This window comes from Phyllostomus discolor, chromosome 12 (genome assembly GCF_004126475.2).
Source record: "Phyllostomus discolor isolate MPI-MPIP mPhyDis1 chromosome 12, mPhyDis1.pri.v3, whole genome shotgun sequence".
Taxonomy (NCBI): Eukaryota; Metazoa; Chordata; class Mammalia; order Chiroptera; family Phyllostomidae; genus Phyllostomus; species Phyllostomus discolor.
In genome coordinates, this window is record NC_040914.2 from 7,482,701 (window position 1) to 7,498,280 (window position 15,580).

General features: G+C 52.3%; 1 protein-coding gene across 3 annotated transcripts; it reads left to right on the plus strand.

The window, feature by feature from the left end:
• Positions 1–94: 94 nt before the first annotated feature.
• SHKBP1 (SH3KBP1 binding protein 1) lies at positions 95–11,591 on the plus strand. Of its 3 annotated transcripts, none has more exons than XM_028529863.2 (18): positions 95–233; positions 472–525; positions 657–702; positions 809–882; positions 1,153–1,211; positions 1,439–1,519; positions 3,131–3,292; positions 3,374–3,464; positions 3,554–3,744; positions 4,269–4,384; positions 5,167–5,254; positions 5,357–5,473; positions 7,657–7,827; positions 8,840–8,995; positions 9,328–9,424; positions 10,474–10,652; positions 10,941–11,055; positions 11,176–11,591. In XM_028529863.2, exons 1-18 carry the CDS (start codon positions 148–150, stop codon positions 11,405–11,407), a joined length of 2,115 nt encoding a protein of 704 aa, XP_028385664.1. In that variant the 5' UTR covers positions 95–147; the 3' UTR covers positions 11,408–11,591. The 3 variants fall into 3 exon arrangements, with proteins under 3 accessions (XP_028385664.1, XP_035867824.1, XP_035867825.1); XM_036011931.1 differs by having other exon boundaries at positions 10,944–11,055; XM_036011932.1 differs by lacking the exon at positions 1,439–1,519.
• The last annotated feature ends 3,989 nt before the right edge of the window (positions 11,592–15,580 follow it).

Here is a 15,580-nt window from a genome sequence, read left to right on the forward strand (position 1 = left end):
GGAGGCGGAGACTTTAATTGCGAAGGATGAGGGTTTTGTCCAATCGCCGGCGGCTCTGGGAGTTTCTTGCCCAATGAACACGCCGTGAGGGCGGGGGCGGGGAGACACCCGGAAGCGGGTACAAACCGGCCAGCTTGCCTGCGGGCCATGGCAGCTGCCGCCCCTGCGGCGGAAGGGTTCCCGGGACGGGGCCCTCCCGGAGAGGTGATTCATCTGAACGTGGGAGGCAAGAGGTGAGTTCAAGAGACTCCTGAGGTCCCACCCTCGGGGGCGGCGAGCGGGGTGGGAGAAGTCACTTCTCCCGGGGAATCCTGTTCTCAAGGATTGCTCCGCCCCCTGAGGGAGGTGCGGGAGGCTGGACTGGCTGCCTTGGAGGGTAGGGAATTCACCTGGCCCTGGTGTAGGGGGCCGTATTCCTCACCCTCCCTACATCACCTCTGGTCCGCTCACCTTCCCACCTTCTCCGCACAGATTCAGTACCTCTCGCCAGACTCTCACCTGGATACCAGACTCCTTCTTCTCCAGGTGGTTTGGGAGAGCGAGTTTGGGACGGGGAGGGGCAGGGCGAGAGGAGAAAGTATGGGGAGACCTCATGCCCCCACCCCGCACGTACACACTCCAACCCGTGACACCTGCTCTGTGTCGCTTCCCTGCAGTCTTCTGAGCGGACGCATCTCAACACTGAAAGATGAGACCGGAGCTGTGAGTAGGGCAAGACCTGAAATGGGGCAGCGGGTAGGAGGAGGGACAGATCTCCCACTTAGCCCCTCTGTTTGTGCCATACATCTTCTGCACCCCTTCCCCGCAGATCTTCATCGACAGGGACCCCACCGTCTTCGCCCCCATCCTCAACTTTCTGCGCACCAAAGAGTTGGACCCCAGGTTGGCATGGAGGATGAAGGGATGTCCCCTATCGTCTTTGTGCCCTAAGAAATTTCTTCTCTTCAGAATGTTCACTTAAGCTCCTTGATCATATTTGAATTGTGTGTCCTTACAATTCCCCACAAACACACACATTTTTAGCAGCCATGTCATCACCCATCAAAATCTGCCACTTCTTGGGATTCTCTGCAGTTTTGAAAACTTTCTCCTCAGAAGTCTATGCCCATTCCCACCACCCAGACCCTGACCCCTGGTCATTTCACTACCCAGGGGTGTCCACGGTTCCAGCCTCCTTCACGAAGCCCAGTTCTATGGGCTCACTCCTCTGGGTAAGTGGGGGCCCCATTAGCATCCTCAATGAATAGAAAACCAGCTCCCTAGTGATGCTCCTCCATCCCCCTCTCTCCTGAAAGAAGGTTGGGTTAGAGCTGACAGCCCTGGATTTGGTCCTGGGTCTCAGCGGAGTAGTGGTATTCTGTGGAGAAAGATGGGGGAGAGGGGAAAGAATTGAACTCAGTACCTACCGAGACCCATCCTTCAAGTCTTTCTGCCTCAGTTCGTCGTCTGCAGCTGCGGGAGGAGTTGGATCGCTCTTCTTGTGGAAACGTTCTCTTCAATGGTTACCTGCCTCCACCAGGTGGGCACTACTAAGGAATGGAATGGAGGATGGATAGAATAAAAACTACATTTCCCATGAGGCCGGCAGCTCTTGAGCGCCTGTGCTGTGAACCCTGAGACACTATGGAGTTGTAGTTCTGTATCAAATGCATGGTATGATGCTTGGAAAGGAAGTAGGAACAAGCATTCCAATGAGGCAGGGGCCCCCTTGAGGCCCTATTGCAGGGGTGTCAAACTTGTTTTCACCGGGGGTCACATCAGCTTGGCAGTTGCCTTCAAAGGGCCAGATGTAATTTTAGGACTGTGTAAATGTAACTCCTTATCAATTAAGTGAGAGCTCAGCACTGCTGCTGGGTAGAAACAAGGTGCTGGGCCGGATTCAGCCCAAGGTCCTTGTGTTTGCCGCCTGTGCTCTATTGCATGCCATAGAGTGCAATGAGAGTCATAGTCCAGGTTTGATTATCTTGTGTGAAAGCTTAGAAGAACTGGATTCCTTGCATGGAGGGGAGAACTATTAAAGGAGACTTATTGACTATAATCCATGAGGCCTTGGTGCAGCCAGCCTACTGGTCATGGAAAATATGCCCCAGTGGTTACTGGGGCCTATAATCCATGAAGCTCTGCTGATTGGTAGAAGGGACAGAAGGGAAAATTCAGCTTATGGCTTTATTTCCCTAACCTCAATCAATATCTATGACTTTTATGAAGTTTGCCAAATATGAAGACCTATGCTGTTGTTTTCTTTTTAAAAATATTTTATTTATTTATTTTTAGAGAGAGGGTAAGGGAGAGAGAAAGAAAGGGAGAGAAACATCAGTGTGTGCTTGCCTCTCATGCACCCCCTACTGGGGACCTGGCCCACAACCCAGGCATGTGCCCTGACTGGGAATAGAACCAGCGACCCTTTGGTTCGCAAGCCCACACTTAGTCCACTGAGCTACAGCAGCCAGGGCTATGCTGTTGTTTTCTTAACTTAGCTCTGCCTTGTTTTTATTTTTTTAAATCATTTTAAATAGAAGCTTAATATCACTACCTTTCTACCAGAAATACGTAAACACAAGAATAAGACCCAAACATAACAGTGTTATTAAACTCTGGCTAGATGCTCTTTTCTGCCAAGGGGACAGGCTTCCATTTCTTAAAAGGAAAGATTAGCAAATATTGAAGAGATAATCAATATTATGGCTTTCTAAACTGATTCTTCCTTTGTGATAGGCCAAAAAGAACTGAAAAGGGAGTAACTTGCTGTGTGATTCAGTTTCACTTAATGCAGTGTCCCCACACCACCCAAATTCTTTTCATAACAAAAGACTGTGGCATAAGAAAAGGCTGGTGTGGCTTAGTGGATTGAGTGCCAGCCTACGGACCAGAGGGTTGTTGGTTCATTTCCTAGTCAGGGCACATGCCTGGTTTGCAGGTCAGGTCCCCAGTGGGGGGCGCACGAGAGGCAGCCACATGTTGATGTTTCCCTCTCTCTCTTCGTCTCTGTCTAAAAATAAATAAATAAAAATTAAAAAAAAAATAAAAAGACTGTGTTCCACACAATATCTGGCTATTTTAAGGGCTTGCTATGTGGCCACTATTACCATTATTACAGTTATTGTCACTCTGCCCCTTCTCCCTGCCATAGTGTTCCCAATGAAGCGGCGGAACCGGCACAGCCTGGTGGGACCCCAGCAGACAGGGGGACGCCCAGCACCTGTTCGAAGGAGCAACACCATGCCCCCCAACCTGGGCAATGCAGGGCTTCTGGGCCGAATGCTGGATGAGAAGACCCCTCCCTCCCTATCAGGTATGCTTCTGTCTCCTGGGAGGCATGGCCAGCCAGTGGAATCCCTGCGCCCCTGTGCTGATCTTTGCGCTCCCCTCTAAGGGCTACCGGAGGAACCAGGGATGGTGCGCCTCGTGTGTGGACACCACAACTGGATCGCTGTGGCCTATACCCAATTTCTTGTCTGTTACAGGTGCTTGGGGAGGGTGGTGGCAGGAGGCTTTTAGCCCTGTTGATGGGGAGGGCTTGGGGCGAGGGTTGATATGTCCCCCAATCCTCCAGGCTGAAGGAAGCCTCTGGCTGGCAGCTGGTGTTCTCCAGTCCCCGCCTGGACTGGCCCATCGAGCGACTGGCACTCACAGCCCGGGTGCTCGGTGGGGCTTTGGGTGAGCATGACAAGATGGTGGCAGCAGCCACAGGCAGCGAGATCCTTCTGTGGGCTCTGCAGGCGGAAGGCGGTGGCTCTGAGATAGGTATGGCACCAGGCTTTTTCCAGAAGCCTCTGTCCTGTAGAATTCTATTCTAGTCTGTGGTCCGTTAGAATTTTCTACCCCATTAGCATTCTATGGCCTTTGAAAATAACCCTGCTCTACAGTTCTCCAACCCATAATAGTTATTTGCATTATTAGGATGTTCCAATGCTTTAGAATTCTGTATCCTGTTAGAATTCCTTAGCCTGGTAGAAAATCCACCCACATACAATTCTGTCAGAATTCACTGCCCTGTTAGATGTCTTTGCCTTTTTGGAATGCTTCATGCCAGTGGAATGCCAAGCCTATTAGACCCTGTGTTCTCATTAAATATCTCTGACTTGTTAACTAATCTGTTCCCTAGCAAATCTCGGTTCTCGGGAGAACCCCTGTAATTCCTAATGGAATCCTCTGTCCTGTGAGGATTCCATGGCCAGCTGACTCCTCTGGGCCTCGGAACTCTTGCTGCCATCCTTCTTCTCTCCCATGAAGCAGGGTCCTGGCTGACTGCTCCTTCCCCTCAACAGGAGTCTTCCATCTGGGGGTGCCTGTGGAGGCCTTATTCTTCGTTGGGAACCAGCTTATTGCTACGAGCCACACAGGGCGCATTGGCGTGTGGAATGCCGTCACCAAGCACTGGCAGGTCAGGGTGCTGGCTCTCCCTTTCCCCAGTGTCCAGACTGCACACACCTCTCAGGCGGGGTTTCTTTCTGCCTCACCCCACCTGGACAGAGCCAGCAAGCCCAGCAGTGGGCCAGAGTCTGGATATATGTGTTAAAGGCCTAAAGAGCATCAGGGAGGCCTTCCTGGAGGAGGGACTGCCAAGCTCACAGGAAAGATGGGTGGGTTTGGAAAGGAGAGAGGATTTTCCAGGTACTGGATGGGGGAGTAGGTGAGGGGAGATGGTGTAGGAGACAGAAACCCAGAGAGACACATGCAAATGTCTGTCATTCTTGCCTCATGTACCCCAGCCATGTCCAAAATGTAAAGAAAGCACACCTGCAGTTGTTTTCTTCTGCTAAAGTGTGAGTGTTTGAGAGAGAGACAGACAGACAAGCAGAGAAAGGAGGGAGGAAGAGACAGACAGAGGGCGAGAGACAGAAAAGTGGAAAGAGATGACAGAGGGGAACCAGGACTGAATGCCTGTGGTAGATGAAGGGACCCAAAGAATGGATGGAGCTGAATAGAGAAGTGTCAGAGATACAGCATCCAGGAGAAGCCCAGAGATAGAAGCACTGACCAAGAGATGTTTAGAGATGGAGAGAAACAGATCGAGACAGGCCTAGAGCAGGCAAGGCAGAAGAGAAGTGGACCTAGAAACTCTCGGTGGGTGGGCTCTTGCAGGGGTGGTGAGGGCCCAAGTGCTGGGAGCTGCAGAGGCAAACGCAGGGAGGGACTGCCAGCCACAGTCTGCCCTGCCCCCAGGTCCAGGAAGTGCAGCCCATCACCAGCTACGATGCAGCAGGCTCCTTCCTCCTCCTGGGCTGCAACAATGGCTCCATCTACTACGTGGGTGAGCAGCACGTGCCTGAGCACCTGCCCTGGAAAGTGCGAGAGGAGGGGAGAGGCTGGGGTGCCTTGAACAAACCTGCTGTATCCTCTGTGCCCACTGCAGATGTGCAGAAGTTTCCCCTGCGCATGAAGGACAATGACCTCCTTGTCAGCGAGCTCTACCGGGACCCAGCAGAAGACGGGGTCACAGCCCTCAGCGTCTACCTCACCCCTAAGACCAGTAAGTTCTGACCTGGCTCCCCACCACCATCTGAGGCCAGCCCCAGCCCACAGCTGTCTCCCCACTGCTTGTGTAGTGTGACCCAGTGAGACTTAATGGAAGAGGGGACAGATTTACCCATCACTCAGTCATTCAGCAAATACTCACTGAGCACCACTTATATATAAGCACTGTCCTAGACACTGGACGGCGGCAGGCCTCCCCACGAAGGGCAGAGTTGACTACCAGCCGTTTGTCTGTGGGTTCCTTCCCCACCTCTGCGACTGGGGCATGATGCTTGTGTGCCCCTAAAACAAAGAGGAGGCACATTTTACAGTGGACCAAGCTGAGTTTTCTCACTTGGGACAGTTTTTTTTTTTGTCTTGTTTCCTTGGCCTCAAATAGAAAAAAATTGATTTTTGTTTGCTTCTGTTGAGATACCATTTACATACCATAAAATTCACCATTTTAACGTGTGCAATTTGGTGGTTTTTATTTTTTTTATTTTCTTTTACCTTTGTGGGGGTTTTTTTAAGATTTGAATTAATTAATTTATTTTAGCAAGAGGAGAGGGAGAAAGAAAGAGAAACATTGAAGTGTGAGAGAAACATTGATCAGTTGCTTCTCTCACACCCTCAGCCAGGGAGGGACCTGGCCTGCAACCCAGGCATGTGCCCCACCAGGAATTGCACCGGCAATGTTTTGGTTCACAGGCTGATGTTTAATCCACTGAACCACACCAGCCAGGGCATTTGGTGATTTTTAGTAGATTCACAATGTTGTGCAACCGTCACTAGTATCTAATTCCAGAATATGATTTTTTATCACCCCAAAAAGAAACCCTGAACTTGTTAGCAATCATACCCCATTCCTGCCTCCTGGCAGCCCCTGAAAACCTAACCTACTTTTTGTCGCTGTGGGGTCACCTCTTCTGGACATTTCATGCAAAGGGATCATACACTGTGTGGCCTTTGGGTCTGCCTTTTTTCACTTAGCATAATGGTTAATTACTTTATTTTATTTATTCATTAGTGCTTTCTGGATCTTAGGATATCTTTGCCTACCTCCAGGTTGTGAAGATTTCCCCCTGTATTTTCTTCTAGAAGCTCTGTAGTTTTAGCAATTGCACGTAGGCCTCTGTTTCACTTCGAATTAGCTGGTATACATACGGTGGGAGGCAAGGGTTATGGTACATTTTTTTCTAGCAGGAATAAATTAATATTATACCTGACTTCGAAGCATGTCATCATGTAAGGCCCCTTTCTTTTCTTTTTTTAATTTACATATAGGTGGGATATACTCCATTAGTTATATTAGTTTCAGGTGTACAATCTAGTGATTCAACACTTTTACACCTTATGATGTGATCACCCCACAATTCTGTCAACGTGTGAACTGTCATAGTGTTATTATTGACCATGTTCCCCTCACCTCTTCGCCCATCCCCCACCTGTAAGGCCCCCCCCCCTTACTCCATTCATATGTCCCTGTTCTCCCACCGTATGCTGCTATTCTGTCATGACTAACATTTGTGTTTTCACATGCATGTGCCCTTATAAAATGGGCGGCACAGAGAGGCTGGAGTTTGTGCAGCAGCACCAGGCGTCTGCCTCAGAGGTCCTCTTGTTTTGTCCGCCTCACCCTGGGTCTAATATCCATCCGTGTGGTGATGCACAACCCCAGTCCACTGCTTTCAACTGCACAAAGTATTACAAGCACATTTTCCCTACCCCCAGTCTTTTAGATGGTTTGTGGAGTTTGTGGCACTTGGGGAATCACTCTTCCCTTCTGGAAAGCTGGCGAGGGCAGGGAGTCCCTCAGATGCACTGGGTTGCACGTCCTCTCTTGCTCTCTGTTCATATATGTCTTTATTTGTTTCTCTTATTCCATCTCTGTCCGTGTGTGTCTGTCTAGAGCCCTCCCTGTGACTCACTGGCCCAGCGCCCCGTCTCCCCGTTTCTGTGGTCTCTCTCTCCCTTCCCTCTCCTGTCAGGTCTGCCTCTTCATCTTAACATCTGTCTCCGGTTCTCTGTCTCTCTGACCTGTCACTTCGTGTCCTGTTCCTCCGTCTCCACCCCTCCTCACCCGCCCATTTTCATCCTTCCCTCTCTCCTCGCTTCCTGACTCTCTGTTCTTCTGTCTGTCTGCCTCTCTCTGCCTTGGTTTTTGTGTTGCTGTGACCCTGTCCCTCTCTTCGTCACCAGGTGACAGCGGGAACTGGATTGAGATTGCCTATGGCACCAGCTCAGGGGGCGTGCGGGTCATCGTGCAGCACCCCGAGACAGTGGGCTCCGGGCCGCAGCTCTTCCAGACCTTCACTGTGCACCGCAGCCCCGTCACCAAGATCATGCTGTCAGAGAAGCATCTCATCTCAGGTGGGCCCGCCGGGCTGCCTGTGCCCTCTCTCTGCGGGCGGGGTGGCCCCGATGGGAGCGTGAAGCCAGGTGGATGAGGGTTTCCACTGGGGAGGGACGTTGTGTAGGGAGAGACCTACAGGGCAGAGAAGTTAGACCTGGGACAGTAATCGCAGAAGTAAGAGGACGCTATAAAGGGGACGAATTTGAGGGAGTAAATAATTTATCAATTTAACAAATGTCTATTGAACACCTACTGTGTGCCAGGCACACATAGTGATGAACGAGACAGGCCAAGTCCCTATCCTGGTGGAGCAGATGTTCTTGTGGGGACAGCAGACAAATTAATAAAAAATGTAAGTCGATATCAGGCAGTAATGAGATTGTCAGGGTCACTGGGTAGTGCGTGGTTCTGGGAAGGCCATTCTAAGGAAGGAGAAATGAGGACATGAACAGCGCAGATCGCTGGGGACAAGCATTACAGGCGGAGGGAACAGGCATGGCAAAGGATATGCGGTGGGAGGACGTTTGGTATATCTGAGGAAAAGCAGGGAGCTCCTGTGCGCAGGGTGGAGTGGGCAAGGGGGAGGGCGGATTGATGGGGGTGGGTCAGTAGGACCTTGCAAGCCACGGAGAAGACTGTGTCCTTGGCCCAACTGAGATGGTGCTGCAGGAGGGGTCTGGGAGAGGAGGGGAGGGCAGCGACCTGATGCAGGTGTGCGTAGGCTCCCTCTGGCTGCATGTGGGAAAGGCAGAGGGGACAGGGCAGGAGCAGGGAGCAGAGGGAGGCAGCCGCTGCAATGGTCCAGGCGGAGATGAGATGAACAGAAGCAGCTGGAGGCAGCAGACAGGGTAAGGTGAGATCAGGCTCTGAACAGTTTCGGAGGCAGAGCCAACAGGATTTTTGACCATTTGGAATTCGGGGAAAGAGCTTGGAGGTATCTGAGTCCTCACACCTCTGAAAGTTGCTCCTCCTGGGCTGGGGAAGGTGGGCAGCAACAGCCCTCCTGACCCGCTGCCCTCTGCCCCTCAGTCTGTGCTGACAACAACCACGTGCGGACCTGGTCTGTGACTCGCTTCCGGGGCATGATTTCCACCCAGCCGGGTTCCACCCCACTTGCTTCCTTCAAGATCCTGGCTCTGGAGTCGGCCGATGGGCATGGCGGCTGCAGTGCTGGCAATGACATTGGTGCTTCCTAGCCCCTGGCTGCCTACCCCACAGGCCCCCGTTGGCCTCCATTGGCCCCCTGTCTGAACCTTTTTGACCTTTCTTTACTCCCAGCTCCTCCTGTCCAGTTCTGTTGCCCCCACTGATTCCTGCTAACTGCCCCCTGACCTGGGACCACCCCTATCCCTAATGTACCTGAGCCCTGTTGACTGTTGCTGACCCTTAGCCCTCTTTCACCCCACCCAACTTCATCAGTTTAGGATTGGGGACCTAGTCCTGAGATGGGGCGGAGCCTCGGGGTCTGGAGGTCCCAGGCACTCAGCAGGCCTGACCCTCTTGCCTTCCTGGCCCAGGTCCCTATGGCGAGCGGGATGACCAGCAAGTGTTCATTCAGAAGGTGGTGCCAAGCGCCAGCCAGCTCTTTGTGCGCCTTTCATCCACTGGCCAGCGGTGAGGACCATTCATCAGACGGGTAGGGTGGTCAGAGGAGAAGGCAGGAGGCCAGCTATGTTATGGAGGCCAGAAGGAGGCCTTGGCCAAGTGGCACGGAAGAAGCAGGGGCTAGGGGGGAGCAGAGGCCTGGTCTGGGTTGGAGGGCTGGAGGCAGCAAAGGTGAGACACACTGGCAGGAGAGAAGCTGGGGAAGGTGGCCCCTGTGGCAGAGCTTGGAGACTGCCCCCAGTAGTCAGGGTGGGACAGGGGCTTGGGCAGAGGGGCTGGGGTGGGGGTGGGGCAGGTGGCCAGGAAACTGTAGATGGGGCTGGCTCTAGCCTGGGAAGGAGGCCAGAGATGGTTTTCTTGAGGAGGAGACGGAGCTGAGGCCTTGAGGATAAGTAGAAGTGAGTGTGCCAGGCTGAAGGAACAGCATATGCAAAGGCTAGGAATGGCTAAGTGGGGTAACCAGTGAAGCGCCCATGGCCTCCGGGGGCCAGAGCACAACTGGAGGTGAGCGGTGGGGCTGTCGAGGGGCAGGGCCTTGGCAATCGAATGGAGGAGCTGAGACTGTCCTGCAGGTCCTAGGAGCCATGGCTGCCATGACAGGGACAGACTGGCATTTGGGTAGGAGGCCAGTGAGGGGGCTGGGCAGGCGCCTGGATGGAGAGGGTGGGCCTGACTGGGGCAATGTGTTGGGCTGGGTGGAGGAGCCGTGGAAAATATGCAGGAGCCTGAGGGACCGAGACAATGAGATGAGGGAGGCACCGAGGGTGAGACTTGGGCCTTCCCGGGGTGGGAATGAAGGGAGCAGCAGATTTGGCGGAGTTCTGAGGCCCACATGGGACATGTGGCTAGTGTGAAGGCAGGGGACATCCAAGGAGCTGCTGGCCCCCCCAGGGCCAGAGCTCAAGTAAGTAGATTGGAGGAGGAAGGAGAAGCCTGAGGGTGGAGGAGCAAGCATGGAAGCCACAACAGTGGGGCCTGTGGCCTAGGACGGGTGTGAGGATGAGAAGAAACAGGCCAGGCCCTGATGTGGCCAGGGTGACCCCTTCCCTCCCTTGCAGGGTGTGTTCCGTGCGCTCCGTGGATGGCTCACCCACCACCGCCTTCACGGTGCTCGAGTGTGAGGGATCCCGGCGGCTTGGCTCGAGGCCCCGGCGCTACCTGCTCACTGGCCAGGCCAATGGCAGCCTGGCCATGTGGGACCTGACCACCGCCATGGATGGCCTTGGCCAGGCTCCTGGTACTCCCCGCCCCACCTTGATCCTGTCCCAAGCCTCACAGACTCACCCTGAACCCCTCTCCATATCCTCCTTCATCACGATCTCCCTCTTCAAGCCCTTGCCCTCTGATCCCTTCCTCTGCCCGCCAACCCCTCCTTGCCCTTACTTTTTAACTCCTCTCAGTTTCCGACCCCTGTCCCTTGACCTCTGCATCTTTTCTCCTGACCTCAACCCTTGCACTTCACCTTTTCCCTTGCCCTGCAATCCTTGTCTTGTTCCCTGACCCCGCCTGCTTCCTTGCCCCCCAGCAGGTGGCCTGACAGAGGAAGAGCTGATGGAACAGCTGGAGCAGTGCGACCTGGCCCCATTGGCGTCCTCGAGGGGCTCTCTCCCTAGCCCCTCCCCCCGCACTTCTCTCACCAGGTAGGCATGGCTCCACTCCCCCTTCTGTGCCATGGGGAGGACAGAACATGGTGGTCTTGGTGGGGGTGAGTAGCCTAGTTGCCTCATAATGGCCAGCACTGACGTGCATCACTCCCACAGTCTCCACTCAGCCTCCAGCAACACCTCCCTGTCTGGCCGCCGTGGGAGCCCCAGCCCCCCACAGGCTGAGGTCCGGCGCCGTGGGGGAGGCAGCTTCGTGGAACGCTGCCAGGAACTGGTGCGCAGTGGGCCAGAGCCCCGACGGCCACCGACACCAGCTCCCCGGCCCTCCACGGGTCTTGGGGCTCCCCTTGCACCCCCCAAGATGAAGCTCAATGAAACTTCCTTCTGAATGCAGCTGCCATGGTGCCTTTGGATACCCAGGTCCTGGGGACTCTGGTTCCTCCTTGATTCCTGTCAGAGCCCTGGGTTCAGGGCCAGGGCCTCCTTGGAGTGGTCACTGTTACTGGATCCCCCTACCCCTTTTCGGGAGCCAAAGTCACCCCTTGCCTAATAAAGTTCTCACTGCCAACATCTTCCTTACATTCTCAGAGGATTTTGGGACCCCCCCACCCCAGGGAAAAGGTGAGAGAGCTGTGGGGCCCATCTCTGGCTGTAGACTCAGAGACATCTGCCTTTCCTGGTTTAAGCAAAAAAAGGAAATGCATAGGCTTACATTCTGGTTCAGGCATGGCTGCACCCAGGGGTTTCTCAGTCAGGTTTTCCCTCTCTGTGCCAAAATAACTCCAGGTAGTTCCTTAGCAACTGTATTCTCTCTAGCAGCCACAGAAATTGTAAGACTGAATTGGCTTGAATTGAATCAGATGAGCATCCCTGAACCAATCATTATGGCCAGGTGAGGTCACCTCCATGTTGACGGTGGAAGAGGATTTCTTGAAAAGTGAATCAGGGTTTTGTTACCACAAATGGGGATGAATGGCCACAGGTCAGTGTAAACACAGACATTGTTGCCACATCCTTAACATTTGTACTCCAAACCCCAGCATTCCCAACACCTTACCCACGTCCCTAGCTGCCCAGTCTTTCACCTCTTTGCTGCCCACACCTGAGAGGGTATGTGAGACAGATAGGTTCAGCTCACCACAGCCTGACATCCTTGGGATCGTCCCTCAAATAATACCTGTTCCTGTGGAAACTCTTCAGGGAAATTTTCAGCATCTTTTCCTTGGACCAATGAAAGGGAGAGAAAGTGGGCCAATAAGGGATTTCAGGATATGCGAATTGTAGAATCCCAGAGTTCCTGGAATGCAAGAGCTTCTGTAACATGCTGGAGATGGGTCTAGAATGTTAGAGAATCTAGAACACAAGGATATTCTAGAGTTCTAGTGGATGGACAATGTTAGGGTTCTCCCCTGCATTTCAGAGCATCCAGACTGTAGAAGTGTCCTGACAAAAAGGACCTGGAAAGTCAATAATTCTAAAATGGAAATGTTCTAGAAGGCCTATGAATCTACACTAATAGGAATATTTTTCATGCCAGGGTTTATGGGATGCTGAGAGTTATAAAAGAAAAGAATCTGGATTATTAGAAAATCTAGGGCTATTCTAGAATGTCAACTTTTCTAGATCACTAGATGGTTTGTTTGCATTCCAAGAGATCCACAATGGGCGGGGGGGGGGGGGCTCTAGATTGTCAGAGAAGGCAGAACATGAATGGGAGGCCTAAAAGGTGAGTGATTCTAAAATATGAGAAATGTTCTGGAGTGCCTGTGAGGCTCAAACTCTAGAAATGTTTTTTTAAATCCTCACCCAAAGATGTTTATTGACTTGGGATTAAAAAAAAAAACATCACTGTGAGAAACATTGATCACTTGTCTCCTGTATGTGCCTGACGGCGGAGGGCGGTGAAACCCCCTGCCTTTTGGTGCATAGGCCGACGCTCCAACCAACTGAACCACCTGGCCGGGGGTAGAAATGTTTTTATCTGCCAGAGCACTCAGAACACAGTGGGATGTTTGAATGTTAGGAAGTCTAGGACAGAGGAGGCTGTTGGGGTGTCAGGGACTCTAGGATATGAGGGTGTTTTGTAATGCTTGCAGATCTGGAATATTGAGAGGTGTTTTTTTTCCATGTCAGGGAATACAGACCACATGTGTTTGTGATTCTAGAACCAAGGGGGATATGTCAGTAAATCTAGAACACTAAAGAGATTTTTGTTAGTTGCTTTGTTTATTAATACAAGGGATAAAACTGTTTGTGTGTGCATCCTGGGAGGAAGCTTCTGGAATCCCAGGACTCCAGAACTCTGGGGTTTCTGAAGGGTTGAGAGCAGATCAGGATCCAAGGGATGACATAGAAATGACCCTGGGGGAGCATTTGAGCTTCCCTGCATATATCATCAGTTTGGCTCAAATAAACTATAAATACATAAATAAATAAACAAATAAGTAAGTAAGAAAGACAGCATGGATGGAACTGGAGAGCATTATGCTAAGTGAAATAAGCCAGGCAGTGAGGGACAAATACCACATGATCTCACCTTTAACTGGAACCTAATCAACAAAACAAGCAAGCAAGCAAAATATAACCAGAGACATGGAAATTAAGAATAATCTAACAGTAACCAAAGGGGAGGAGAGAGGGGATAATGGGAGAAAGGGTTTTCAGGAACAGTTACAAAGAAAACATGGACAAAACCAAGGTGGGTGGAAGCAGGGGAGGGAGGAGGGGATGGCTGGGGTGGGGGGGAGTGGTTGGGGGGTAAATGAAGACAACTGTAATTGAACAACAATAAAATAATTAAAAATAAATAAATAAATAAATAATAAAATTTAAAAGTGACCCTGGGAGCCCTAGGAGATAGTGGCACTGATTGGGATTGAGAGCTGGGGACTCCAAATGCTGTGGGGGGTGGAGGGGGGACGGGAATCTGACGCCATCCCCGGAAGTTGCAGTGGTGAGCCAGTGACTGTTGCCTAGCAACGAGTATTGAAGATGCCCTGGATCCTAGACAGAAGGGAGAAATTTCGGCAGCGACCCAGCAAATGCTCCAGCCACAGGGTAGGATGTAGGGAGGGGGACCAGCAGGGGGCAGGGATATGCTGTCCTGCAGGGCTAATAGCGGGGGGGGGGGGTCATGGGGGGCTTCACAAAGACAGGAACAGAAAGCACATTCAGTGGACAGAACCAGGCACTCCATCATCACGCTGGGACAGCCCACAAATGCCCCTGAATGGGGCCTGAATGCTGTTGTTACTGTTTCAAAGGGCTGTGTGTCCCTGAATGGTGGATGGGCACACAATTCTAAGTGTCAGTGTAGGACGAAGGCGTGGATTGCTTGTAGGTAGCAGTGATGGTGTGATGGTGGCTATGTGAGTCAGCCCTGGTGCCTCACTGTACCAGGGAGGGTGAGGGGTCCCCCATGCTTGCTGTATACCTTTCACTGGAAGAAGTAGGGGATAAAAAACAAAGGTGGATCTGTTGCTGTGTTAGTGTGGGATAGGCTTCTGGTCCAGGTGGGTGCCTAAGTACTCTATGTGGGTGGACCCTTGGGGAGAGACTTAACACTACAAAACAGAAAACCTTAAGAATTAAACTGCAGTGAGATGGGGCCTGGAAAGCCTAGAGGTGGTGAAATGTAAAAGGGGTGGGGCTTGGGATACTAAGTATGGGAACTCTTTAAGTATGGGAACCCCCAATTATCTATGGGAAGGAGTGTGGCCTGAAACTTGGGTCAACTAGGGGGCAGGCCTAAAGCCCTGGGGCAGTGCCTTGGGGAGAAGAGAGAAGAGGGAGTGAGGGGTTGTAATTCTGAGGAAAGAAGGTGGGGCTTAAGCCTTGAATCTGTAATGAAGAGAGGGGACTGGTTTTGGTAACCTCTGAAGCCCTGCAGGGGGCTTGGAGCCTGGAACCCTTAAAGGGGGTACAAGGCGGGCCTAAGGTCCTCTGTGGCTTGGGGCTCCTAAAGGTAAAGGGAGGGGACTGGAATTCCCTAGGGAGAATCTGCAGTTCTGGGAGTTGGAGAGTGTGCTCTTGGGAGTCTTTGACGATTCTGGCAGGGAAAGGGGTCTGTTACCCTCTAGGAGTGGCCAGTGAAGAGGGGTTCAAGCAGGAGAGCAGAATCAGGAGCTCTGGGAGTGGAGTCTCTGGGTCCGAGACCACAGCCTTCCCAAGAACCAAGCTACTGCGTGTTGAGCTGGGAACCCTGGAGCACAGGTCCTGTAGAAGGGGGTGAACCTTTTGGGAAGGTCCAGAATGGGCCTGAGACCTTCGGAGGGGTGGGACTGGGGCCCAGTGCAGGATGCTCCATCCCCAGAATCCTGAGTGTCTCGCGTGAAAAGTAGACACCTGTGGGGACTTCCAGCATCTACACCAATCAGGGAGCAAATTTTGAACAAATTCTCTCACAACTGCTAGCTGAGGGATGAGGCCAGCGAATGGAAGTCTATTTTAGGGGACACTGCCTACGTATGCCTTTCAGTAGTGGGAGGGGGTCACAGCACCTCCACACTTGGGCCCCTCCTTCACCAGAGGGTCCACTGAGTCAGGTACCGGCTCGGGATTC

Coding starts and splice junctions, on each gene's coding strand:
- SHKBP1 (XM_028529863.2), top strand. CDS start 148: ATGGCAGCTGCCGCCCCTGCGGCGGAAGGGTTCCCGGGACGGGGCCCT. Junction 526..656: donor CCAGACTCCTTCTTCTCCAG/GTGGTTTGGGAG, acceptor GCTTCCCTGCAG/TCTTCTGAGCGGACGCATCT. Junction 5,255..5,356: donor TGGCTCCATCTACTACGTGG/GTGAGCAGCACG, acceptor TGCCCACTGCAG/ATGTGCAGAAGTTTCCCCTG.